The following is a 25955-nucleotide window of genomic DNA, read 5'->3' as shown; positions in this document are numbered from 1 at the left end:
GTTTAGCTTTTACAGACCGTTGAAGTTTCAGATAGACGCTGGTTGAAATAAGCTGTGTGTATGTAAATTTTTGAAACATATTATTGAATTAAAAAAAAAACAATGGAAAAGCTCTAATAGCTGAAGCCTGCCACGAATTGGAAAAATAAAGAACATGTATGAGAATCATTAACTGTTTGATTTCAAGAAAACAAATTTGTCGGTTGATTTAAGATTTCTTTAATTTTTTCAATTTGGTGTACGCTCAAAAATTTTTTTTATTCTGGTATAGAAAATAATTTAAGATATTTATAACTCTATATATATATATATATTCTTTTGTAATATATTTAAAGTTTGCGCTACCAAAGCGTTTACTTCCAAGTCGACGTAGGTTTAGGGGTTAGTATGGTCTGCGAGAAAGCCGCAAGTTCTTCTCAATTTCAAACTGCCTAAGATCGGTTCTCTGCAAGAAGTCTTGGCGGTCCAAATATCTAAATCGTTAGATAATAAATTTCAGTTTATCCATTTAAATGCAGTGTTTATCCGAACTTACCCGCCCTTGCCTTTGTTATGCGAGCACAGAAGTTCGTCTATGCCTTCGTCTTGTTTAAATATTTTCCAATCCAATTGTGACCTCTCAAGCACTGTCAAGTTTTTTTTCTTTTCGAGTTTATTCATAATAGAGCCGATACCGTTTTCAGCGGATGGGCGTTTAATTTTTCCGTTTTTTGAAATTGAAATAGGCGGAGTCCACTTTTTTTTGGGACCGTGTTTTGGAGTTTTTATTTCCGTACCGCGGTTTTTATTTTTGTTACGAGTCTCTTGGGAACTATTTTCCGAGGCATAATTTGTTTTTTGGTTGTTTACACTTTCAGTCATATCGCCACCAAGAAAATCAGCCCACAAAGCATCCGATCGCGATTTATCAGACTCCTCTTCTGAAATAAGGTCATCACATTCCTTAGACTTGTAGTCGCTATTATCGCCTGCAGAATGCCTTGTTACCCGCGAAATTTTACTCCTTTTGCTGCCCTTGCTTAAAGTCACGAAATCAACATAAAAGTCATCATCGCTTTCGCAGTCTGATGCATGTACTTCTTCGAGGTTCATCACGTCGTGCTTTTCCAAAAAACTGTTTCTTATATCCAGAAAATATGACCACATCTTAAATAAAGTAAAATCCATTTCTCGATATTTTGACGAACGTTAAAGTCTGAATTCCACTACGACACATTTACGCCTTATGCCATATTCTCAAAGATATCCATTTAACACCACCTTTTAGTGAAATACGGTAATTAATTATTAATGGAAAAATATCTTTAATAACGGTTGTCAAGGTCTGCTTAAGCTGAACTTGCGTTATAAACATAATTAATTATATTATAAAATAAATTACAAACAAAGAATTTTATTCTAAAGAATAATTAATTATATTACTAAATAAATTAGAAACAAAAAAAAGTTACTCTAACAAAACAGCGACGGAAGAATATTGCTGTGATATTTGCATAATGGGTACTAAATCCATTTTTAATCAAATTTAATATATTTTTATAAAAAATTTTATAATTTATAGTTCCTAGCCACCAAACAAGAAACAACATTTAAATTAATTATATATTGTATCAAAGATCTTTTTTTTGTGCTGTCTGAAGAGAAGATTTACGAACTACTGATTACATTAGGTATGATTTCGCCACAATAAAGTATATAGTTCTTAAACAGGATCACTTGCCGATTCGATACATGTCTGCCCGTTGGTACTATGAAACCTACAAAGTTAATATTAAGCAAGCCGGTTCAAGTCACGCCTATGCTGTTCAAGTTAGATTCAAAACAATGTCACTGACTGTCAAACGACCAAACCGCCAAAAACTATCACGCCCACACATTAGAAACAAATGTATAATATTTTTTCATTCTATAATTTGTTTCTCCAACCACGTTTTTAACACACGCTCTTGAATGCCTTTTTGATTCGCATTTATAAATTTATTATATGTCTGGTCCATTTTAGCAATATGTCAAAAAAAAAAAATGGTTACGTCCACACTAACGCCCACAAACCGCCCAATGAAACAAAACAGCAATGAAAAACATTTAGTTTGTGTAAGATATGTAAGATGTAATAGGCCACTGATATTTAATTTTCTCATATAAATATTGTTTACGCCTAACACATGGGCTCAATTTGCCAGAGCCTTACACTCTACAAAAAATTTTAATTTTAAAGCATCACTTCGCAAACAGAATATATTTAAATGCAAATAACCACACCAGCTACTTGTAGTTGCCAACAATGGTCGATTTACATTTAGAGTCCTTTTGGATCAAAATCGCAAAAAAATTTGGTTTCACAGCTGTTATTAAAACTCCACGGCTAAACTTTGTATCGAAAACCAGCAAAGCAAGAGTAAATGTGATAATGGAATCAATTATTTAAGAATTTGCTTAACTAGGGGAAGCCCTTGTGTTACGACGCATCATACCAAATAGGCCGGCTCACCAGTTAATTCACTTTAATCTGCAAACAATATATACCCGAGCAATATATATCCAGGAAGTATTCACATTTCTTATCGGAGCAGAGCAATACTATTTAGTACTGCTGCCAAAACAAACTCAGTTAAGACTCAGGAAGCCCAATGCATCAAAACACTAAACTATGATGGATTGTCTTCGGAGGAAGTTTCCGCCAGAAATTGTTTGGCCTCATTAACGGACGAGTAAATCGGAATTTTTTTTAAAGATTTTGGACTCTAGACGAAAAAAAGTAACGCTCCCAGGCAGGGGCTGGGAGGCATTTCTAAGGAAATCTCCAAATGGCAGTAGCCAAGTTTGTTGTAAAACTCCCAACAGGCTTCAGTCCTGGGGGCATTACGTAGAACAGCAACAAATAGGTTTCTTTCACTAAATAGATAGACTAAAAACTAAACTAAAATATATTTTGCAAACCTATATAAACATACATATGTAACTTACAAGAATGTTTAAAGATTTTATAAATACATGTCGGAATCGGATCAGTATTATAGTCTACGTCACTTTCTACCGAGTCGTCGCAAAGTTTTCTGGCGCGGGAGCAAGGCATGTCTGTCCTCCTTTGCGATTAAAAACTCAGTGACCAGTACCAGAGTTGCAATAATGCGTAGAACCTAAGTCTACCCGCAATACCAACGCACCTTGGAGATTTATTTACTCCACACACACCAATACCAACTCACATGATGGCAGTTTTCCCAATGACTGGTTAGTCCCATTCTTAACGGGAATATATCTATCTCTCTCTCGCTACCGACCGCGACCAGACTACGCTCGACAGAAACTCTTACAGTTATTTGCCACGCTTCCAAGAGGTAGAGAATGCGTATTTAAAGAATATGCAAAACGAAATAAGCAAGTACAAAGTAACAGAAAATGTCGATATATTTGAAATTAAAAATAAATCTGCGACATACACATAACATAAGCAAAATCAAAACCATTTTCATGTACATATGTTGCATTTATTTATTTTATTTATTTACAAGTTGGTACTTAATTTAAATTAAGTCTTTTTTTAAGTAATAGCAGCTATGGCCTTAAGCTTGTTTTTTTTGAAGTGTATGGGAATATACTTATTATATATTCATATTTTCATAAAAACATGTGGTATTTAATAATAAATATTCCTTTTGTTTTTTTTTTGTACATGATTTGGATTTGTAATAATTAAATTAGATGGAAAATATTTGTTTGTTTGAGGAACTCTATTGTTTTATCTATGTTTTGGAATGATGTTATTTCTTTTAAATTTTTTTTGCAGATATAAGGATCTTTCAGTATTATATAGTGGGCAATCGATGAGTATGTGTGTAATTGAGAGTATTGAATTTCACTTTGTACAAAGTGGTGGTAAGATTATGGGATTAGAAAGGAGATGGCTATGGGTTAGGTTTGTATGTCCTAGTCTTGGTCTTGTGAATTTCAAATAGTCGATTCGTGATGTAATTTTATACCCGTTACTCGTAGAGTAAAAGGGTATACTAGATTCGTTGAAAAGTACGTAACAGGGAGAAGGAAGCGCTTCCGACCATATAAAGTATATATATTCTTGATCAGGATCAATAGCCGAGTCGATCTGGCCATGTCCGTCTGTCCGTCCGTCTGTCCGTCCGTATGAACGTCGAGATCTCAGGAACTATAAAAGCTAGAGAGTTGAGATTCAGCATGCAATCTCCAGAGACATAGAAGCAGCGCAAGTTTGTCGATTCATGTTGCCACGCCCACTCTAACGCCCACAAACCGCCCAAAACTGCCACGCCCACACTTTTTTAACGCGCGAGTCCCACGGCCACACCTCCCGCCCAACCGACCGAGGGGCGCTGCCGTGTATCGTACGGCTCGAATCGCGGGAAGATAGACGCGATATAGAAGACAGTAAAGGACGAAGAAATATATGTATGCTAGTAGTAATATCTAAGAATTCGTTAAGTACGTTAGTATTGATCGCTTTAAAAACGGCAGAGAGTCAGAATTAGAGATAATAGGATAGAATCTATTATAGTCAGAACATAATACTCTGTAGGGATCATGCAACTCATAGTTAGATCTACAATGATTTAAAATTGGAGGTACGTAATTTCTAGTAAATCTGCTTGGAACAGTGAAGTTTAGCCGACTAACCAAGTCGGGACTATCCACTTCACCACGAATAAGGTTAAAAATAAAGACTGTTCCAAGCATCGTTCTACGGTTAGCTAAGGAGGGTAAGTTAATTAACATTAATCTACTCGAATAAGGAGGTAATCTACGGTTTGCATCCCAATTAAGGCGCCGTAAGGCAAAAAGTAAGAAGTTCTTTTGAACCGATTCAATGCGGTCCGAGTAAACTTCATATTGTGGACTCCAAACAGGTGATCCATACTCGAGGATCGGACGGACTAGAGAAATAAATAAGGTTTTGGTCATGTAAGGATCATCAAATTCCTTTGACCACCGTTTTATAAAACCAAGCACACCCCTGGCCTTATTGACAATAGACGAAATATGGTCTGAAAATTTAAGTTTAGGGTCCAGAAGAACACCAAGATCATCAACATGTGTTATTCTGTCCAAAGAGCACCCACTTAAAGTGTAAGTTGCGTGCATTGAGTTGGCACGACAAAAGGTCATAGCTTTACACTTAGAGCCATTTAAGTTTAATACGTTATCACGGCACCATGTTTGAAAGCAATCTAGAACGGATTGTAAGTCCAAATGGCGAGAAATGTCCTTATATTGCAAGCATAATTTTACATCATCAGCGTACATTAGTACACGCGAATGATTTATTATTAAGGGAAGGTCGTTAATAAATAAGGTAAAAAGGAGCGGACCTAGGTGGCTCCCTTGTGGGACGCCGGATGTGACTCGGAGAATACAAGAAAGAGAATTTTTAAAGAGGACCCGTTGCGTCCTGCCATTCAGATAACTTAGAATCCAATTTAGGAGATTAACAGGGAAACCTAATAAATCAAGTTTTTTTATTAAAAGTGAATGATTAACAGAGTCGAATGCTTTACTAAAATCCGTATAAATGACATCTGTTTGAAGATTATTTTTGAAACCCTGTACTACGAAGGAGGTTAGCTCCAGAAGGTTAGTAGTTGTTGATCTGCGTTTCATGAAACCATGCTGACATGGTGAAATAATTGACCTACAAAGGTGCTGCAAATGAGGAGTGATAACGTTTTCAAAAAGCTTAGGGATAGCAGACAATTTGGAGATTCCTCTGTAATTGCTTGAATCCGATTTGCTACCTTTTTTATGGAGAGGGATCACAAAGGTCTCCTTCCATATTTGGGGGAACTGTGTCGATTCTAGAGATAAGTTAAACAGTTTTAGTAGAGGTTTGCACAAGGCTTCCGCACAGAATCTAAGCCAGGAATTCCGTCGGGACCTGGCGAATAGACAGGCTTAACTCGCTGAAGATCATAAAGCAGTGAGCTTTCGTTTAAAGTGGGAAAGAATATTAAATTTGACTTTGATACCGCTTAAGAGTAAGGTCGTTCGGAATGAGGTAACGTAGAATATGTGTTTTGAAAAAACTTGGCAAATAGATCGGCTATTGCCTGATCCGATGTTACCGAAGTATTTTCAAAAAATAGCGAGGAAGGGTAACTAGTTGTTTTGAAATTATAAAACTGTTTGGGATCCTGTGCGAACTGGAACTTACAACGGTTTAAATAATTCTTATAACACTGAGCATTAAGCACGGTAAAATTTAACCGAGCACTTACATATTTAGAAAATATAGATTGAGAACCGGTATTTTTAAATTTTATACAAAGTCTGGACTTAACATTTCTTAGATGTGTCAACTCTTTATTAAACCAAGGAGGTTTGTTAGAGGTAGACGGATAGTACATCGGAACACAAGAGTTGAAAAATGATTTAATTGCATGATAAAAAATATCTATGGAATCGGCCATTATGTTGCAAGAATATAGATCGGACCAATTAAAGCCAGATATAAAAAGATTTAACCTCTGAAAGTTTGCCTTACGAAAACAATGAATGTAACGTATCACATTCAAGAATAACGTCAGGCAGGGTGTTCGATGGGTATCGAGCGCACGCGAGCGATGGTCCGGCTGCTGCTTGTCGGTAAAAGGGGGTGGTGGTCTTGCTGCGATCCCATATTTGCCTATCTTTGATTATAAAACTTATTTTCGCGTGCTAGACAAGCTAACCTGATCCGGAAGTAGGAGAACTCATAATACAGACATCTAGAAAGGGAAAACATGTTCTAATAGTCTACGCCAAACCGATCTCGGCCAGCCTCCGGTGTTATTGGAGGCCTTCGTTGACCCGCCCTACCAATGGCCATCTTATCATCATGATTTTTCCCTGATGGCCCCTTCTGAAACCTAATCTATCCGCAAGGGCCTCATGCTAGCTGCGACGAAAAACTTAGGGGGATTACCACATTATAAATTTGATTTTATTCCTAATATACGTAAACATTCTTAAAACTAGGCATATAAAATATATAGGAATGAAATAGTAAAGAGATAAATTTTTGCATATATATAAATAAATAAATTATTGTTTTTGGAATTCACAAAAAAATGAGGATTAAAGAATATATAAAAATTGACAAAGAAAATTACAAGACATTAATATACGTGAATTTAAATAGCGATCGTTCCGGATTTCTCTCAGTGTGTTTCTGTTTAGTTCTTTTGCATTTACTTTGTGATCTTTGCGTTATTATTTATTTGAACATTTCAAGGAAAAAAACAATAGGGACAACTACGTTAATGTTTTAAGTGCTGAACTTGTTTTAATTTGGCCAACATACATAATTAACATGGTTTTCTTTTGTGATTCACCCTTTTCTTTTGTAACTTCCATCGGAGAAAGCGCTTTCGGCGACGGCAGCTATTTTATTGGGAATAAAGTTATCTTTTTGGATTTAACACATAAAAATTTTAATTATTTCGCACCATTCTTAGGCGGTATCCCTGTTATTTTTTTTTCTTTTAAAATTGGGACCTTTTTTTTTCCCGTGTGGTTTACAAATGGAACACAAATATAAAACACAAAACAAAGAAATCGAACGCTTCTCACATTACTTTGCACATAATAATTTTTCACAATAATAAAAAGAATTCTTAGCCTAATATACTAACACATAATTATCGTTCTTTTTTTTTGTAGTTAGGGTTTTTCTCCCCTTCTTTTTTTTGGACCTTTTTCTTTCTATAAATTTGCCCTAAATGCGGGTCTTATAATAGTTATTAGTTTTAAATCGCGTTTAGCGCATTCGCGAGCGGATCGGACTTTTCTTCCGATTTTCAATTTTTATAAATTCATGCTGCTGATCGAAGCGCGCGAGCCAACTGATAAAAATTCACTAATCGGCGGCTACTTCTCCCGCGGATCGTAGGCCTTCCTTGGTCGCAGAAGCTGCAGCCGAAGAGTTGTCTGCTTTGCCTTTTAATTCCCTTGTGGTGGCCTGACAAAAAAAACTGAAACTTCTGGCGCTGCCTGGCTGTAGCGCTTTTCCTTCCGGATCAGTAAGCTTAAGCTGGATATGCTTTGATCTTTTAAAATCCTGCACGGGATTAAGTCAATAAAAAATCTGGGTCTCTTAGCCCTTTTTCTTCCACTTACCCCAGCTCTCCGCCGGATCAAGCTATTCACCAAACTGGTTCGCCTGTAGCACTTGTACTTATTTGGCTTTAATTGCCCACTATCACAAAACGACCTTTCTCCGCCGATCTTTAACTGGAGAATGGCTGCTAATGACGCCAGAATAAGGCGGCAACCTAGCATCTGCCCGATTTGTAGAAATTTCACTCTCTCTGGGAAAACTGACAATTAGCCCTGTAAGACCCGTGACCCTGCCGCTAACCCCTTCACGCGATATGCAGGTGGCGCACGCCTCGCAATGTGACACCTAGATGGCGTTGCAGTTTTAGGTCTGCCGCAAGTGCCACAAATACCCCCCGCCAAAGATCTGACTTAGGAGTCAAATTCCCAAGACAGATACAACCAGCACAGAAGGCAGCTCAACTATTGTTTCATATCTTTCGCATGATAGCGTCCAATATACTTCCCTTGCAGATCTTCGAGGTCATAGTTAGCCAGGCCAATTTTCTTCTTAACCCTAGCCTTCACGTAAGCTGGGGCTAGCTTGGCGTTATAACCGGCTACGAAATTGCTTTGTCTGAAATTCCGTCGCCATACTTCCTGACCCTCTGCATACGACACCTCCCTCGACCGCAAATTATATTGTCGTTCGTTCCTCGCATTTTGCTTCCTCATAACCTCGCTTGCTTTACTGCGAATTAAATCTAGCGAATCTTCTCGTGTAAACACCGCTGACCTGTCCTCGAGCAATCGCAGAGCTCTTAAGAGCTTAAAAGTGGAGCCTGAAGATACATGGTGCTGCCCGAACACCATATAATAGGGAGAAGTACCAATACTAGAATGAACAGCGGATCGCAATGCGCAGCAAATACTGCTGAGCTGCTCGTCCCAGTCCTTTTGGTCCGTACGAATGTATGCGCGGATTGCAGCTATCACAGATCGATTTACGCGTTCCGAAGCATTAGCCTGCGGTGAATAAAATGCTGTCAGAGTATGCGATACTTTATACTCCCGCAAAAATTTCTGGAATGCATCTGATTTGAATTGCGAACCGTTGTCAGAAACAATAGTTTCCGGCACTCCAAACGTATGGAATAGATCCTGCTTTAGATATTGAATTACTACGTCTGCTGTGAGTTTCTTTACCGCTTTTAGGAACACGAACTTCGTATAATGATCTAAAACTATGAAGATCCCTATGTGCCCACTCCTAGACCGCGGATATGGTCCTAGAAAATCAACGTAGAGTCTCTGGAAAAATCTATGGGACTCTGGAGAGGTACCCATTGGTGGACGTTGAATCCTGTTCGACGCTTTCGACATTTTGCAAGTGGCACAAGCTTGTATATAATCCTTCACGTCATTGGTCAACCCTGGCCAAAAGTAATACCTTCGAACTCTTTCTAAGGTCTTGTGGATGCCTCCGTGGGATGCTAGTGGATCATCGTGAGCTTTTTTCAGAACCTCGGGAACTAATTTCGTTGGAATCCAAAGTTTCCAGTTGAAGTTGTCGTGTAAGGCCTCGCCGGTAGCGTGATCGGTTCTGCGATACACCAAATTGTCGACCACCTTCAAATCTGGAAGCTTTTCTCCATTCGCTTTTACCTTTTCAATCAGCTCCACATATTCATCGAATTCCGGCAAATCTAATTCTACTAGTAACCCGTGACTTGCGTCTATGGCCGCCAATTCTTCCTCATTCACCCTCGACAATGCATCGGGAACTACATTCAACCTTCCGCTACGATGTTCGATTTTAAAATCGAAACTCTGCAGTTTCAAGGCCCACCGAGCTAAACGTGAATGGAGGTCCGTTTGGGTCATAAGCCACTTTAGCGACGCATGATCGGTAATTACGGTGAATGCGTGTCCTTCTACATAGGCTCGGAATCTTTTTATACAAATAATGGCCGCCAGGCACTCTTGCTCTGTCACCGAATAATTTTTCTGTGCTTTGTTCAATTTTTTTGAAACGAAAGCTAATGGATATTCGTCCCCTTCATCCGACTTTTGCACAAGAACTCCACCAACACCAGACTTACTCGCATCACAGTGTATAAAAAATGGTCTGCTAAAATCCGGACTGTGAAGAACTGGGGCAGAGCACAACATTTCTTTAAGCTTCGCAAAAGCCTTCTCTCCCTCAGCAGTCATCACAAATTTTTGTCTTGGCTTTAACAGGTCAGTAAGCGGAGCGGAGACAGATGCAAAATTATTTATAAACTTCCTGTACCACCCAACCATGCCTAAGAAACGGCGCAGAGCCTTGAGCGACTGCGGTAACGGAAAATTTGTCATCGCTGATATTTTATCTGGATCTGTGCGTATAACGCCCTCCCCGACAATATGGCCCAGATACTTGACAGTACGCATGCAGAACTTGCTTTTCTCGACATTGAGAGTTAACCCTGCTGTTTTTACATAGCTCGCCACTAAGCCTAACACCCTCATGTGAGCCTCAAAGCTATCTGATACTATGAGCAGGTCATCCAGATACACGAAAACCTCATTTCTCAAATTTGCGGGAATAACCTTGTCCATCAATCTAGTCATAGTTTGAGAAGCGTTGGTGAGACCGAAAGGCATAACTTTGTATTGATATAGGGGCTTTCCGGGTATGGTAAATGCCGTTTTATCACGCGATGCAGGGTCCAGAGGGATTTGCCAGTAGGCATCCTTGAGATCGAGACTTGATATAAACATAGCCTTGGGAAGCCGCCCTAAGATACCATCTATCTGAGGCAACGGATACGCATCCTTTTTAGTAACCGCGTTGACCTTTCGGCTATCCAAGCATAGACGAATTTTTCCCGGTTTCTGCACCAGAACAACCGGTGATGACCAAGGACTATCTGATTCCTCAATAACTCCTAAGCTGAGCATTCGATCGACCTCATCATACAGCAACTTTTCCACTGCCGGAGAGACAGGAAAATGCCTTTGCTTCACCGGCTTTGCGTCTCCAATGTCAATAGTATGTGAGATTTTGTTCGTCTTGCCTAACCCAGAAACTGCGAAAGATGGGAATCGTTGAACTACCGACTTGAGTATGTCCTGTTGGCTAAAAGAAAGTTGATGTGATTCCGGGGAAATTTCATCCACACTCATACTAACTGGCAGAAGATCGAATTCTTTCCAGAAATCTATTCCCAGGTAAAGATCCTGACTATGGGACGGAATAATATGCAGCTCTAAATCCTTGGTTACTTGCTTGTACTGCACAGGAGTTCTAAGCCGGCCAATTACTTCTTGCTTTTTGCCATCCGCCGTGCTTGCAACCGATGCAGCGCGTTTAAAAGGAATTTTACTGACAACAATTTGCTCAGCTAATTTGCCCCCAACCACACTCATTGCGGCTCCGGTATCGAGCAATCCTAACACTACTCTATCCAGCAAACGCACCTCTGCGTAAGGGCGTTTATCGGCCTTCTTATAACGGATAGCGTTAACAGCTTTTGCTGCTCGCCAAAAGGCTCTCATCCTGTTTGCATTTCGCGATCTTTTCTTCGGACTGACTGACATTGGATTTATGGATAACTGATTAGATTTTATTAACTGTGGCCAAGGAGTAAACGGACTGACAATGCTATCGGACAAATTCGGGAAATTTATTGTAGGTGATAAGTTTTCATTTTCTATTGGCTCGCATCTGGGTTCGTCGATTTCTGGCGCTGAATACACGACTGCTGACGAGGCTGTGTGCTCATCTTGGAGTTTTTTTGACATTTTACGCAAGATGGCTTGTATGTATTCGGGCGTCCACAACCAAAACAGAAAATTTTGCGTTTTCCCTCGCAGTCCTGATACCTATGACCCTCTTTGCGACAGTTCCAACAAATTAACGCCATAGCACCTATTTCTCCTTCGTCTCCGTCATCCGAAAATTCAACTGCGTCATCCAAATGGATTTCCTCGAAATTGCTTTCGTAGCGCATAGCAAAGCGAGTCCCATCGTACCTCCCTAACGGACTTGTGAAAACGCCAATAGAAATCACGCGCTTTGCCATCAAACAGCAAGCTAGAATTGCTTCATAAAGCCACAAAATTCCCTTCTAGCGTCTGCTGAGTAAGTGCCTCTACCCGATATATGAAATTGTCAACTCCCAGGCCCTCTGGACTGCCACTGAATCTTAGCTTCCAACTGTTAAGTATTTGGCCAACTTTATCGGGTCGTTGCACAAGATCGGTAACCTCTGTTCTTGGAGTTGCCCTTCCAGAGCCATGTACCATACTTGTTGACCCTCCAACCTGAAAATATACCGACTCTGAATATCGCCTTGTGTCTATATTGGCAGTGGTAATAGGCGGTTGCGGAAAATGCACAGCTATATTGGCTTGTATAAGCTGCGACATTCTTTCCGACAGCTGCGTAAGTAGTTCATTTTGCATGGCCTTGACTTGTTCTGCTACCATGTTCCCTATTAACTGATGAGGAATTTCTGCTTGCCCCGAATCTTCATTGTTGGCTGGAGCAGATCTTGAAGGCGTGTTCTGCCGTTTCTGCAACCTAGTATGGTGTTGAGGTTCTTTGCAAATCGGACAGGTGTTGCTGGTTTTGGAGTAGACCTCGAAACAATTTTTGTGGAACTTATGCCCACACTTGATCTTCACTATAGATGCAGATGCCAACGATTTTTCACACAAGATGCATTTGGGAGAGGATCCTGCGGATCCCTCTTCCTCGGACAGCGGCATTTTTGCCAATTCAGATCAATGAATATAGTAAGCAACTAACTAACTAATAATGTATAAAAGTAACCAAATAAAAATATTATAAATATAAAATATCAAATCACATAAATAAATGATAATAAATAGGACAATAAATAAATTAAATCGAAATCCAATCAGAATAATTAATTACAGAAATAATCTAATCTAACCACATAAATAAAATTCAGAAAAAAAATAATTTAAAATTGTAACATCGAAATTGAAAATAAATAGAACAATAAATCCAAAATAAAAATTTAATAAAATAAAATTCAGAAAAAAAAATAATTTAAAATTGTAACATCGAAATTGAAAATAAATAGAACAATAAATCCAAACAAAAATTAATAAGACGGAGTGTAATTTAATTAAACGAATGGAGTAATCGCCAAACACATAAAATAAATTTAAAAATTAGTTAAAATTAATGATCAAATTAAACAAACGAAGTAACTAATATATCAAATCAGAACTAATAAAAATATTTATTGCAATCAAACGAACAAATGAAATGGCAAATCAAACAAAAATCAATTAAAATCGTTAAATCACAAAAATTCAAATGCCCAAATAATGTAAATATCAACGATTGCGTAACGCAAATCATGCACCCGGAACTCTTCCAAAACTTGAGAAAGATTTGATTGCTAAACAAACAAAAAACATATATTATATTTCGCCGACAAGCATAGCTTGTTCCCCTGCAAATGTGTAATTGGTTTCGAACCGAGTCTACCGTTTGACTATAACAAAAGAACATAAGGAAAACGAAGAAGTTTTGTCGCGCAATTGCAACAACAACTACACTGCTGTGCCGGTGGTCATCCGTGGTCAGTGGCTAAGCTTAAGAGATAATCCCTGACTGCGGTCCACGCGATTACCGCCTGCACCCTTCTTCAAGAAGAACGGAGCGTATCTCTTTTGCCGTCGTCTGTGGTCTGTAAACTTCTTTAAAAAAAAAGAATGCCTACGTAAATCCTATGCAGATAAACGACTAACGATTCAGCTTCCGTATAAGAAAACATGACCCTTCATTACAGCCAATCAGCCGTGGTCAGACTACCTCTTATTAAAAGATTGTTCGCCTGCTTGTCCTATGCGTACTGATGAGCTGCTCTGTGTGGCTCAGAAATAAAAATGTAGGTGATAGGACAGATGTAAATCTTTTGTAAAACGTATTTGTTTTGGGTAATAAAAGCGAGTAGCTGTGGCTTATGCTCAAATGTGGTTCGCCCACAAATGATTCTCATAGCTCATAGCTAAATAGTAATAGAAAAAGTTTGTGTATGTATATATGAGTCTGTGAGCACATCTAAAGATGTGGCCAACACGTTTGGGCGCCAAAGAATTAATAATCATAATTATCTTAATTATTCATAAATGTAACGTATCACATTCAAGAATAACGTCAGGCAGGGTGTTCGATGGGTATCGAGCGCACGCGAGCGATGGTCCGGCTGCTGCTTGTCGGTAAAAGGGGGTGGTGGTCTTGCTGCGATCCCATATTTGCCTATCTTTGATTATAAAACTTATTTTCGCGTGCTAGACAAGCTAACCTGATCCGGAAGTAGGAGAACTCATAATACAGACATCTAGAAAGGGAAAACATGTTCTAATAGTCTACGCCAAACCGATCTCGGCCAGCCTCCGGTGTTATTGGAGGCCTTCGTTGACCCGCCCTACCAATGGCCATCTTATCATCATGATTTTTCCCTGATGGCCCCTTCTGAAACCTAATCTATCCGCAAGGGCCTCATGCTAGCTGCGACGAAAAACTTAGGGGGATTACCACATTATAAATTTGATTTTATTCCTAATATACGTAAACATTCTTAAAACTAGGCATATAAAATATATAGGAATGAAATAGTAAAGAGATAAATTTTTGCATATATATAAATAAATAAATTATTGTTTTTGGAATTCACAAAAAAAAAATGAGGATTAAAGAATATATAAAAATTGACAAAGAAAATTACAAGACATTAATATACGTGAATTTAAAGAGCGATCGTTCCGGATTTCTCTCAGTGTGTTTCTGTTTAGTTCTTTTGCATTTACTTTGTGATCTTTGCGTTATTATTTATTTGAACATTTCAAGGAAAAAAACAATAGGGACAACTACGTTAATGTTTTAAGTGCTGAACTTGTTTTAATTTGGCCAACATACATAATTAACATGGTTTTCTTTTGTGACTCACCCTTTTCTTTTGTAACTTCCATCGGAGAAAGCGCTTTCGGCGACGGCAGCTATTTTATTGGGAATAAAGTTATCTTTTTGGATTTAACACATAAAAATATTAATTATTTCGCACCATTCTTAGGCGGTATCCCTGTTATTTTTTTTTCTTTTAAAATTGGGACCTTTTTTTTCCCCGTGTGGTTTACAAATGGAACACAAATATAAAACACAAAACAAAGAAATCGAACGCTTCTCCTCACATTACTTTGCACATAATAATTTTTCACAATAATAAAAAGAATTCTTAGCCTAATATACTAACACATAATTATCGTTCTTTTTTTTTGTAGTTAGGGTTTTTCTCCCCTTCTTTTTTTTTGACCTTTTTCTTTCTATAAATTTGCCCTAAATGCGGGTCTTATAATAGTTATTAGTTTTTAATCGCGTTTAGCGGATTCGCGAGCGGATCGGACTTTTCTTCCGATTTTCAATTTTTATAAATTCATGCTGCTGATCGAAGCGCGCGAGCCAACTGATAAAAATTCACTAATCGGCGGCTACTTCTCCCGCGGATCGTAGGCCTTCCTTGGTCGCAGAAGCTGCAGCCGAAGAGTTGTCTGCTTTGCCTTTTAATTCCCTTGTGGTGGCCGGACAAAAAAAACTGAAACTTCTGGCGCTGCCTGGCTGTAGCGCTTTTCCTTCCGGATCAGTAAGCTTAAGCTGGATATGCTTTGATCTTTTAAAATCCTGCACGGGATTAAGTCAATAAAAAATCTGGGTCTCTTAGCCCTTTTTCTTCCACTTACCCCAGCTCTCCGCCGGATCAAGCTATTCACCAAACTGGTTCGCCTGTAGCACTTGTACTTATTTGGCTTTAATTGCCCACTATCACAAAACGACCTTTCTCCGCCGATCTTTAACTGGAGAATGGCTGCTAATGACGCCAGAATAAGGCGGCAACCTAGCATCTGCCCGATTTGTAGAAATTTCACTCTCTCTGGGAAAACTGACAATTAGCCCTGTAAGACCCGTGACCCTGCCGCTAACCCCTTCACGCGATATGCAGGTGGCGCACGCCTCGCAAAGTGACACCTAGATGGCGTTGCAGTTTTAGGTCTGCCGCAAGTGCCACATGAATTCGTTTGGTTGACTTTTCTGGCCTCTCTTTTATTACGGTACCTGTGTCGATTGTCACCTCGAAAGTTGGATGGTATAGATCCTTTGGTTGACTAAAAGGTGCTACTCTAGTCAGAAACACACTTTCAGGACTTGAAACAAAACATAGATCCAATAAACGACCAAGAGAATTTCGAATATAATTAACTTGCGACAACGATATGTCAAGCAAGCCGTCAATAAAGTCATGCTGTGCTATAGGCAGGAGAATATTTGACTGTTCCTCTGTGGACCACTTAGTGCCTGGTATATTAAAGTCACCTAGGACAACTAGTTGGTCCCTATCGGACAGTCTGTTTGTAACGGATTGGATAGCGGACAAATGGTTAATATATTCAGGAAATTCAGAAGACGGCGGAATGTACGAGCACGTAATATAAACATAGCTATCAGAAAATGACAGCTTTACGCATAAGAATTCTATGTTACGGAACTCGTCAAAAAGTACCTCCTCTGACGTGAGGGTAGACCTAACAGCAATTAGGACTCCACCTCCCCGTCTGGAGGGACGATCATGCCTGTATACTGTGTACATACCTGGGAGAACTTCGGAGTTAAGTATCTCCGGTTTTAACCAAGTCTCTGTAAACACAATAATATGGGATGCAAAGGAAAGACTATTAGAATACAAATTAGTTAGCTTACTACACAAGCCTCTTACATTTTGATAACAGATAGTGAGACTAGATTTTAGTTTTTTGAAGATAAAGAAGTAGAAGTAGTAGAGGAGGATGGGGCAGTGATCTGGCCACTTGTGGGAAGTTTAATTCCCACGGGCCTTTTTATCCTATTTTTAATCTTAGCTTCAAACTCTTTCACAATCATACTTTCCGGCCAAAAATCACCAAAACATATGGTTGAGAATAGCTTATTTGGGACAGTTATCTTGAAAGATGAGATGTCCCTAGCATAAGAAAAGTTAAATTTTTCCACTTTTATGTTGTCGGCTTTTGTTTTGTCTTGTATATAAGACAGTACATCAGATGATGTTTGATCAGGGGAAAGCCGAGAAACAAAAAAAAGTTTCTTAAGTGGAACCACCGAGAGGGGTTTCGGCACTGCAGGTTGTATTTCTGAAGTGCCAACTTGTGCCGGTAGGCCGGACTCAATATACCCCTGTGGTGGTAAACAATTCGGGACGGGTGGAATCACCGGTTGAGAAACCAGTGCGGACAAAGCAGAATCTGTAGCAATACCAGGCTGGACTCCCTCCACAACCGATTGATCGGATTGCACCGAATCTTTTTTAGCTGCCGATCTAAGCAACATTTGAGGGTTTGCTGCGATCGTCAACTGATCAGCTGTGGAGTCCTGTTGATCACTCGCCGAAGGTTGCGGGGCATTCCCCTTAGGCAGCCTACCACCAGCGGCTTTCTTGCGCTTTGGAGATTCTTCTAATAGTTTGAGGCTATTAAATTGTGAATCAAGCGCAGAAAGAAGATCATCAGCTCGACGAAAACTATCTCTAGCCACGCCAAAACTGCTGATCAGTCCTTTCAAGCCACCTTTAGTTTGGCGCATAAAGAGTTGCATTTCATTCGCAACTCCTAGGCAAGTATCACAACAGTATTTTAGATTAGGGCCTTTAGCTAGGTCATCACTTGTTCGGCCGTTAAAACCAGCGCACTTAGTGTGCACCATTCTATCACATAGCCAACAGGTCATTTTTGACTGATCAGGCTTTATTACCTGACGGCATTTGTTATGGAAGCAGACAACATTGGTTTCCATGTTTAATGGGGTTTTGACCACTGTACCGAAAGACAAAATCAGAAAATGTACCGCAAGAGCGCAGTGTGCACTTTAAGATTTTGTGTGGGAGAGCGAGAGAGCGGGTGCACCGTGCAGTTAAGTACAAAAACAACACCAAACAGCACTACGGACAACGCACGAAAAAGAGAGTAAACAAAACGCAAAGACAGAAAGAAAACAGATTGAATTAATTTATTAAAATAATGCACATATCACAAAAGATTCACTCGCGAAGCGAACGGCACTTTAACTAGTACGGATTATGAAATTGAATTATTAAATAATTTGTTAAATTCCACCGCTGGATTTAGCAAAACAAAAATAAATTCGGAGCGCAGAAAAAAAACACGACCGTTCGCTTTGAAGCTAGAAGACGTATTTTGAAAAATGTTTTGATATTTTTTCATTTTTGTATTAGGCTTGTCAATTTCTAACGATTTGCCAAAAAACTGTTTGCCACGCCCACTCTAACGCCCTCAAGCAGCCCAAAGCTGCCAAGCCCACACTTTTGAAAAAAGTTTTGATATTTTTTCATTTTTGTATTAGTCTTGCAAATTTCTATCGATTTGCCAAAAACCTTTTTGCCACGCCCACTCTAACGCCCACAAACCGCCAAAAGCATTCAGTGTTAAAAACTCTCCTTCGCACTTCAAATAGCTAAGTAACGGGTATGGGATTTTGTAGCTTTGTCATGGCAGATTGCTTTGTAGTATTGGGATGCGTTGTTAAGTATTAGTTTAAAGTATTGTTGGGTGCTTTGCTTTATGAAGTTGTTTATATCAGATCAGTAGTTGTTTTCGAAGATTAAAGGAAAATTATGGGTGTTTATTGCTGTATTGTCTGCTAACTCATTTCCTACTATACCGCAGTGTCCTGGGACCCAAAGCAGTATTAGTATATCGGTTTTATATTTATTTATCATTTTTCTAATTGAGTTTGTATAATGGTTATGGTAGTTGCCGTTTTGTATTGCTTTCAATGAAGAATGGAAGTCTGTGCACACTATGTGTTTTCCTCTTTTTTTACTGGCATGGTTACATGCTGCCAATATCGCGGCTAGTTCTGTTGTGAATACTGAGGAGTATTCTGGTAGTATTTGGTAGGAGATTATTTCCTTTTCAGTTGTTACAGTGTAAGAAGCACCGTGTAACGAACTGTTTTTCTTGTTTCTGCTCGCTACGAAATGCAACGGCTACCTCAGAGATTTTGTTTGTTCGTCCCACTAAATTTATGATTTGTGTGATTGCCCGACCAAGAAGAAGACAGATTCTCAGATTTAACCACTTTTATTTAGCGTCACTTGTTGAACAGGATTCGGTGATCCTCGCCGCTGGATGCACGTCGTTGCTCCCTCGTCGTCCTTCCGTCGTACGCCTGCGTCGCTGCCGACGGGGATCCGTACCGGCTCGCCTGGGGCTTAGGATGTTATGGGGCAGGGTGTATCGTCCGCGAGCTAAGCTAGCGCTCCACTCCGAACCACCGTGCGACCACTGACTCCACCGTCCCTTCCTGCGTATGCCAGGCACTTGTTGCCCTCGCCGAAGGATAACCTGCGGGCTCGATCGGGGCTTAGGATGTTATGGGGCAGGGTGTATCGTCCACGAGTTAAGCTAGCGCTCCCCTCCGAACCACCGTTGCGACCACTGACTCCACCGTCCCTTTCTGACTACGCTAGGTCCTCGCCGAAGGATAGCCTGCGGGCTCGACCGGGGCTTAGGATGTTATGGGGCAGGGTGTATCGTCCACGAGTTAAGCAAGCGCTTCCCTCCGAACCACCGTTGCGACCACTGACTCCACCGTCCCTTTCTGACCACGCTAGGTCCTTGTGTTTGCTCGTCCTTCGCTGATCTTCACGTGCGGCGATCCACTCTGGATGCCCGCTTGACGCACTTGTGTTCCCGTCGTTTCACTGTCACTCGGTATCGACTCCTCGCGTACTTCTTAGCTTTCCGTGTTTAACTGACTGACTGTCCCGAGCTGCGCCGGCGCCGTCCCTTATATCGGCTGCGGGAATCCCGTTATTTCCCCTTTTGCACACGGCTCGCTCGGGTCCAAGGTCCAAACATGTCCCGTTAGTTCACGGTGCGTCCTCTTTGTGCCTGTCCAAAGTCCGCGCCGTTACCGTATGACCTCTACGCCCTTGGCGGGTTCGAGTCCAAGGTCCAGCGCGGTACCGTTAATTCACGGTCTCTCCGCTTTGCCGGGGTCCAAGGTCCATTATTTACCGTTCGACCTGACCGCCCTTGACTCCTCTCGCATTCCAGCCGTCTTCGCTGTTGCTACGCCGATCTCCTGCACCCGGATTTGTGGGGAGTTTTAAGACTCCTCACATCTCCCCCTTTCTTCGGAAGATTTCAAAAGAATGCTGCTTCCGGCGGTCCTCTGCTTCGGTTCCTCCTTGCATGGGCAACTTCCACAATCACCTCTCGTCGACCCTGCGCCCTCTGTTCTCAGCCTGGCAGTCGCAGCTTATTAGACCCCGTCGTTCAGCGTCTTGACTTGGCATCTTGAACCTCCTTGCGCCTTCCTGATCGCAGCCTTACGTCTCAGCCTATTCGAGCATCTCGACGTGGCATCTTGATCCTCAACGTTCCATCCTCCTCACGTCGACCTGCGCCTCCTTGATCTCAGCCCGGCAGCCTCAGCCTAGTAGACCCTGTCGTTCGACGTCTCGACTCGGCATCTTGATCTTTGCGCCCTTCTCCAGCCTCCTGTATCTGTTGCCGTCCGCTTCTTGTCACCAGCTCCGCATTTAAACTTCCCGCCTCTTCATCGCTTCACATCCCTGGCAACTCCACCGATACTCACCATGATCGACTTATCGATGTTGGCGACCGGCGTTGCCACCTCCGATTCCTACCGATGTTATCCCATCGCTGATTGCGCGATCGAGTTATCGATATTGGCGACCGGCGTTGCCACTTCCTGTTCCGATATTCCGATGTCGTGCCGATTGCTGCCAATAGTGTGGCAGCGTGTTGAAAATCAATATAACATCCAGTATTTTTGTTCCCTATCGATCTCACTATCGATCGACCGCTATTATCGTAGCGCCCCCATCCCGATTTTTTCCAGTGTTTTGATGCCCACAGCTGACTTGGTTTGTTTTCATCCAAAGAAGCTTTATGGTGTCATCCTTGCATCCTGATGTTGGGGACCACCGCTGGTACGTCCCTTCTTGTTCCGGGGCTGCTGACCCTGGACTCCAAGCGCCCTGGAGTCCATACTGCGGCAGCACGTGCCCCCTCGCTTCCGCACCTGCGGCATCCTCGCGCCGACCTGTCGCTGCGGTTGTTTCCGCACCTTCCTACCAAGGTGGGCTGTGTCGTGACCACCATCCTCCTTTGTGCCAATCCACCCGTTGATTACCTCGGATACCCTGTATCGTCTTCCCCCTTCCTCTTCTAAGAGACTGTCCTTCAGCTCTGCCTCCAAACCCCGTGCTTCAGGTGTCTTCAACCCGAGGCTCCTCCTCCTCCTTGTTGGCTCCTTGACCAGGATTTCCATGCCGGTCTCCTTCCACGATTTCACCATCTTCCCCTCTGTTCTTTTGGCCAGGACAATCACGGTTGGGCGCCAGATGTAACGAACTGTTTTTCTTGTTTCTGCTCGCTACGAAATGCAACGGATTTGTGGGGAGTTTTAAGACTCCTCACAACCGTCAGATGATTTTGATCCATCAGTGTTTAAGAATATGCGATCTTTCATTGTGTTTTTATATTCTCTAAATTTATGTTGATATATTATTGGTGGAGTGTTTGCTTTGGTAGTATAGTGAAGTGAGGTGTTAAACGACCTGTCGTTGATTACCCAATGCGGGGTATTTTCTTTTGTTGTTGTTATAGGGGAAATTTGGATTTGAAGTTGTTTGCATAAGTAAATTGTGTTATGGCGCGAAGATTTGATTTTTGGAATTCTTTTAGCTTTAATAACTTTGTTGTAGGTAGTTTCTATGGGAGATTGTTTTGAATTCATGATTAATTTGAAGTTTTTTGGATGGCATGAGCTGTTTTATATTCTATTGGTAGAATGTTTGCTTCGTGTAGCAGGTTGTCTATTGGGGTTGTACGAAAAGCGCAAAGAGCGAGTCTAATATCTGAGTGGTACATTGTTTTTAATTTGTTGAGGGCTGATTTGGGCGCTGTACCATAAAGGTGGAGTCCGAAATCATTTTTTGACATTATTATTGCTTTTACTACATAAAGTATTGTATTTACATTGCATCTGAATTTGTTACTGGATAGGCATTTGATTATATTAAGTCTATTGGAAAGTTGGAGTGTAAGATTGTCGATGTGTTTGTTCCATCTGTATTTATTGTCAATTGTAATACCGAGAGTTTTTAGTGAGTCTACGTTTTGTAGGGTGTATGTGTTGGATTGGAAAGTTAGGTAGCAAATTCTTTTCCTGCAGACGTGCAAATCTTGCATTTGTCTATTGATAGTGATGCTCCTGAATAGTTGCACCATTGTTTGATGTCAGTGAGTCTATGTTAAGTGTATTTCGTTTTTTATTTAATTTGTAGATGATTGTGTAGTCATCAGCTTATGCTGTGAACTGACAGTTTTTGTGTTTGTCAATAAGTTTGTTTAATTTGTTAAAGGGTGTAGCAAATAAAATCACCAACAGGGGTGAGCCTTGTGGGATTCCATTGCTAAGCGGCTGCTGGGAGGAGTATACATTATTGGCTAACACAGTAATTTTTCGGTTTGTTAGGAAGTTAGAGATATATTTGATTATTCTCGGTCCTATTTTCCATTCTATACGTTTTTCGATAATGCTATGGATACCGACTCTGTCAAATGCCTTGGCAAAGTCTAGCGATACAATAGAGGCGTGACTTTTAGTTGAAAGGGAGGACGTGGTATGGTAGTCTAATACGGCTAGACAGTCATACACTGATTTCCCTTTTCTGAAGCCCATTTGGCGGCTATTTAGAAGGTTGCCGTTTGTGGCAATCCACCATAGCCGTCTTGCAATGATTTTGTCAAGTATTTTGCAATGCAGGGATTGAGAGAGATGAGGCGATAGGCGTTTATTGTTGTTTTATTCATATTTCGTTTCAGAATAGGTATGATGCAGCTAACTTTGAATTGCTGGGGAATTTGTGTGTTGAGGATGTTATTGAATAAGGTAAGGAGTCTTTGAAGAAGGTTGAGAGGGAGGTTCTTTAGCATTGGGTAGGTTATGCGATCTCGCGCGGGGGTTTTACCTTTTAATTGATTGAGAGCGGATAGGAGTTCGACCATGGTGATGTCCTTTTCTATATTCAATGCTAGGCGAGGGTATGAGGGTGTTAAGTGGTCGCGAGATGTTGTCTGAATATTGCCGGGAAGTTGGTGTCTAGCGCTGCTTCTGACCAATGAGAGCAGAGCGCTGCTTCTGACCAATGAGCTATATCCTATTTTGTATGTTAGTAGTTTGATCATTTAGTTTAGAGAGGCAGTGAATATCATGTCGTGATTTTAAGCCGCAGAAGCGGTTAATGTTCGACCATATTTTACTAATTGGTGTATTTGGGTGTATTTCACTCGTAAAGTTTTGCATAGATATTCTTTTTATACCCGTTACTCGTAGAGTAAAAGGGTATACTAGATTCGTTGAAAAGTATGTAACAGGCAGAAGGAAGCGTTTCCGACCATATAAAGTATATATATTCTTGATCAGGATCAATAGCCGAGTCGATTTGGCCATGTCCGTCTGTCCGTCTGTCCGTCTGTCCGTCTGTCTGTCCGTCTGTCTGTCCGTCCGTATGAACGTCGAGATCTCAGGAACTATAGAAGCTAGAAAGTTGAGAGTAAGTATACAGCCTCCAGAGACATAGACGCAGCGCAAGTTTGTCGATTCATGTTGCCACGCCCACTCTAACGCCCACAAACCGCCCAAAACTGCCACGCCTACACTTTTGAAAAATATTTTGATATTTTTTAATTTTCTTATTAGTATTGTAAATTTCTATCGATCTGCAGAAAAACTTGTTGCCACGCCTACCCTAACGCCCACAAACCGGCCAAAACTGCCACGCCCACACTTTTGAAAAATGTTGTAATATTTTTTTATTTTTTATTAGTCTTGTAAATTTTTATCGATTTGCCAAAAAACTTTTTGCCACGCCCACTCTAGCGCCCAAAAACCGTCAAAAACTGTTAGTGTTAAAGACTTTTCTTCGCACTTTCACTAGCTGAGTAACGGGTATCAGATAGTCGGGGAACTCGACTATAGCGTTCTCTCGTGTTTTTATTTCCCTTTTTAGTTTGGCATTGGCTTTTTTGTAGTTTATAATGTTTGTTGTGTTGATATGACTACTTAATTTAATCCATGCTGTTTGTTTATTGTCTTTTTATTTTTGCAGCGTAGGATCCCACCATGGGACAAGTTTGGTTTTTCGTTGTGGTTGGTATTGTGGGATTGCTTGGTTGGCCCCATGGATTAAGATCTTTGTGATATTGGCAGCTTCTTCGTTAGTGTTATTGCTTGGTGGTCTATTGGATGAGAGTGTCTCTGTTATTACTTTAAAAAGGGTCCAGTTGGCTTTGTTGAGGTTGAATTTTGGACATGTTTTCGGAGGAATAAAGTCAGTGTCGTCGAATAGGCTAATGTGAATTGAATAGTGATCGCTTCCTGAGAGAGAGTTGTTTTTGCTCCATATACAGTGTAACAATATAGAGGGTGAAGCTAGAGAGATCTGATCATAATGGTTTAAATATCCATTAATAAACATTAAATATATAAGTTAACGCCAGACTCTTTACTGGCGGTCATCGTTGAACGTATACTTTTACCTGTAGCAGGTTTTCATGTTACTCTTGTCCGTTGACAATAAGAGAACGGAAGTTGCTATACAAAAGGCAGGAGAACCTAAGATGTTGATCCCTTCACAAGGAGAACACAAGTTGGTTGGTCGATTGCTATAATTTGATTTATTCAGTTTTTTATTAGGGTTGGACTTCTGCTTGTCGTCGTCGCCAAATCGGTTCTGCCTCCATCGAGTGGCCAACCCGCCTGGGTAACCGCCGGTGCTGGCGTAAAAGTGCTTACGATGCACACGCGCTCATGCCTGTCGTCGGAGCGCTTTCGCAAGAGCGCTCGCATTGCATTTCTGCATGAGAAAGTTTACGCCGCACACACTCGCCGTCGATGTGCCGGCTGTAAGCGCTTACGCAGCATATGATCGCTGGGACTGTGCTCCATTTGCCGCTTCCGTTGTTTGTGCTGTGGTTGCGATCATATTAATCTCAAGGGCGAGGGGCGTCTGCGGGGCTCGGCTAAGGCAGGTTGTTTACCTTAACCAGAACGGGCCATTGGCTCCGGGTGAGAGCAAGTCGTTAACTCCTCCCCATCACAAGATCTGTGTCCCACAGATCAGAGAGCCTTAGGAGGCGCGGGGGTGGGGAGAGCCTCCAAGCCAATTGACGCGTTGTCGATCTTCGGGATTCCTTTGGTCGAAGCTAACTTCCTCCATAAGAAGTATATAAGTAAGAGGATGAGCAGTGCCATAATTCCTTCCGAGATTGAAGAGTAAACCAGCTTGCCCGTCATCAGAGACAACCTCCGAATGTTCTGGTTGCTCGCTTCGTGCACGTATTCCAGTGACAGTTGGTAGTTAGTGGCTGTCACTCGGGTTAGGACAGCAGGCATTGCCATTAGATGTTTGGAGGTATAGCTCGTGTCGGTCCGATTACCGACCGTAACCGTTTTATTCGAGTATTGTACCACAAAAGAACCGACGAGTTGATGTGCTTTTGCCTCGAAGATTACCGAGCCATTGAAATTGGTCAATAGAAGTGTTCCAACGTCGATAAGATTAACCACCTCTTGGTCGTTTCTGAAGTATGTACAGGCGGCGTGTCCGCCCTTCAATAATCGAGGGATGTAGTCGTTTTCCCTTAATTTGAGGAGGTCCTTTCCCTGGAAAACGGTCGTGTTGCCGTTAGATAGATCACTTGTTGTGTTCCAGTAGCACTTGCTTCCCTCGGAGATGGTCGAGTACAGGTGCATGAACTTGTATGATTCTGTCGTAACCTTCGGG

At 41.1% G+C, this 25955-nt stretch overlaps 1 protein-coding gene across 1 annotated transcript; it reads right to left on the bottom strand.

The window, feature by feature from the left end:
• Positions 1 to 224: 224 nt before the first annotated feature.
• On the bottom strand, positions 225 to 1123 carry LOC122625628 (craniofacial development protein 1-like). Its single transcript, XM_043805726.1, has 2 exons — positions 536 to 1123; positions 225 to 473 (listed from the first exon to the last, which is right to left on the bottom strand). Exons 1-2 carry the CDS (start codon positions 1090 to 1092, stop codon positions 383 to 385), a joined length of 648 nt encoding a protein of 215 aa, XP_043661661.1. The 5' UTR covers positions 1093 to 1123; the 3' UTR covers positions 225 to 382.
• Between the last annotated feature and the right edge of the window lie 24832 nt (positions 1124 to 25955).

The sequence above is a fragment of the Drosophila teissieri genome, unplaced genomic scaffold (genome assembly GCF_016746235.2).
Source record: "Drosophila teissieri strain GT53w unplaced genomic scaffold, Prin_Dtei_1.1 Segkk19_quiver_pilon_scaf, whole genome shotgun sequence".
Lineage (NCBI taxonomy): Eukaryota > Metazoa > Arthropoda > Insecta > Diptera > Drosophilidae > Drosophila > Drosophila teissieri.
The sequence above is the reverse complement of the archived record's forward strand: the minus strand, read 5'-3'. Positions and strand labels throughout refer to the sequence as shown.

Coding starts and splice junctions, on each gene's coding strand:
- LOC122625628 (XM_043805726.1), bottom strand. CDS start 1,092: ATGAACCTCGAAGAAGTACATGCATCAGACTGCGAAAGCGATGATGAC. Junction 474..535: donor CATAACAAAGGCAAGGGCGG/GTAAGTTCGGAT, acceptor CTAACGATTTAG/ATATTTGGACCGCCAAGACT.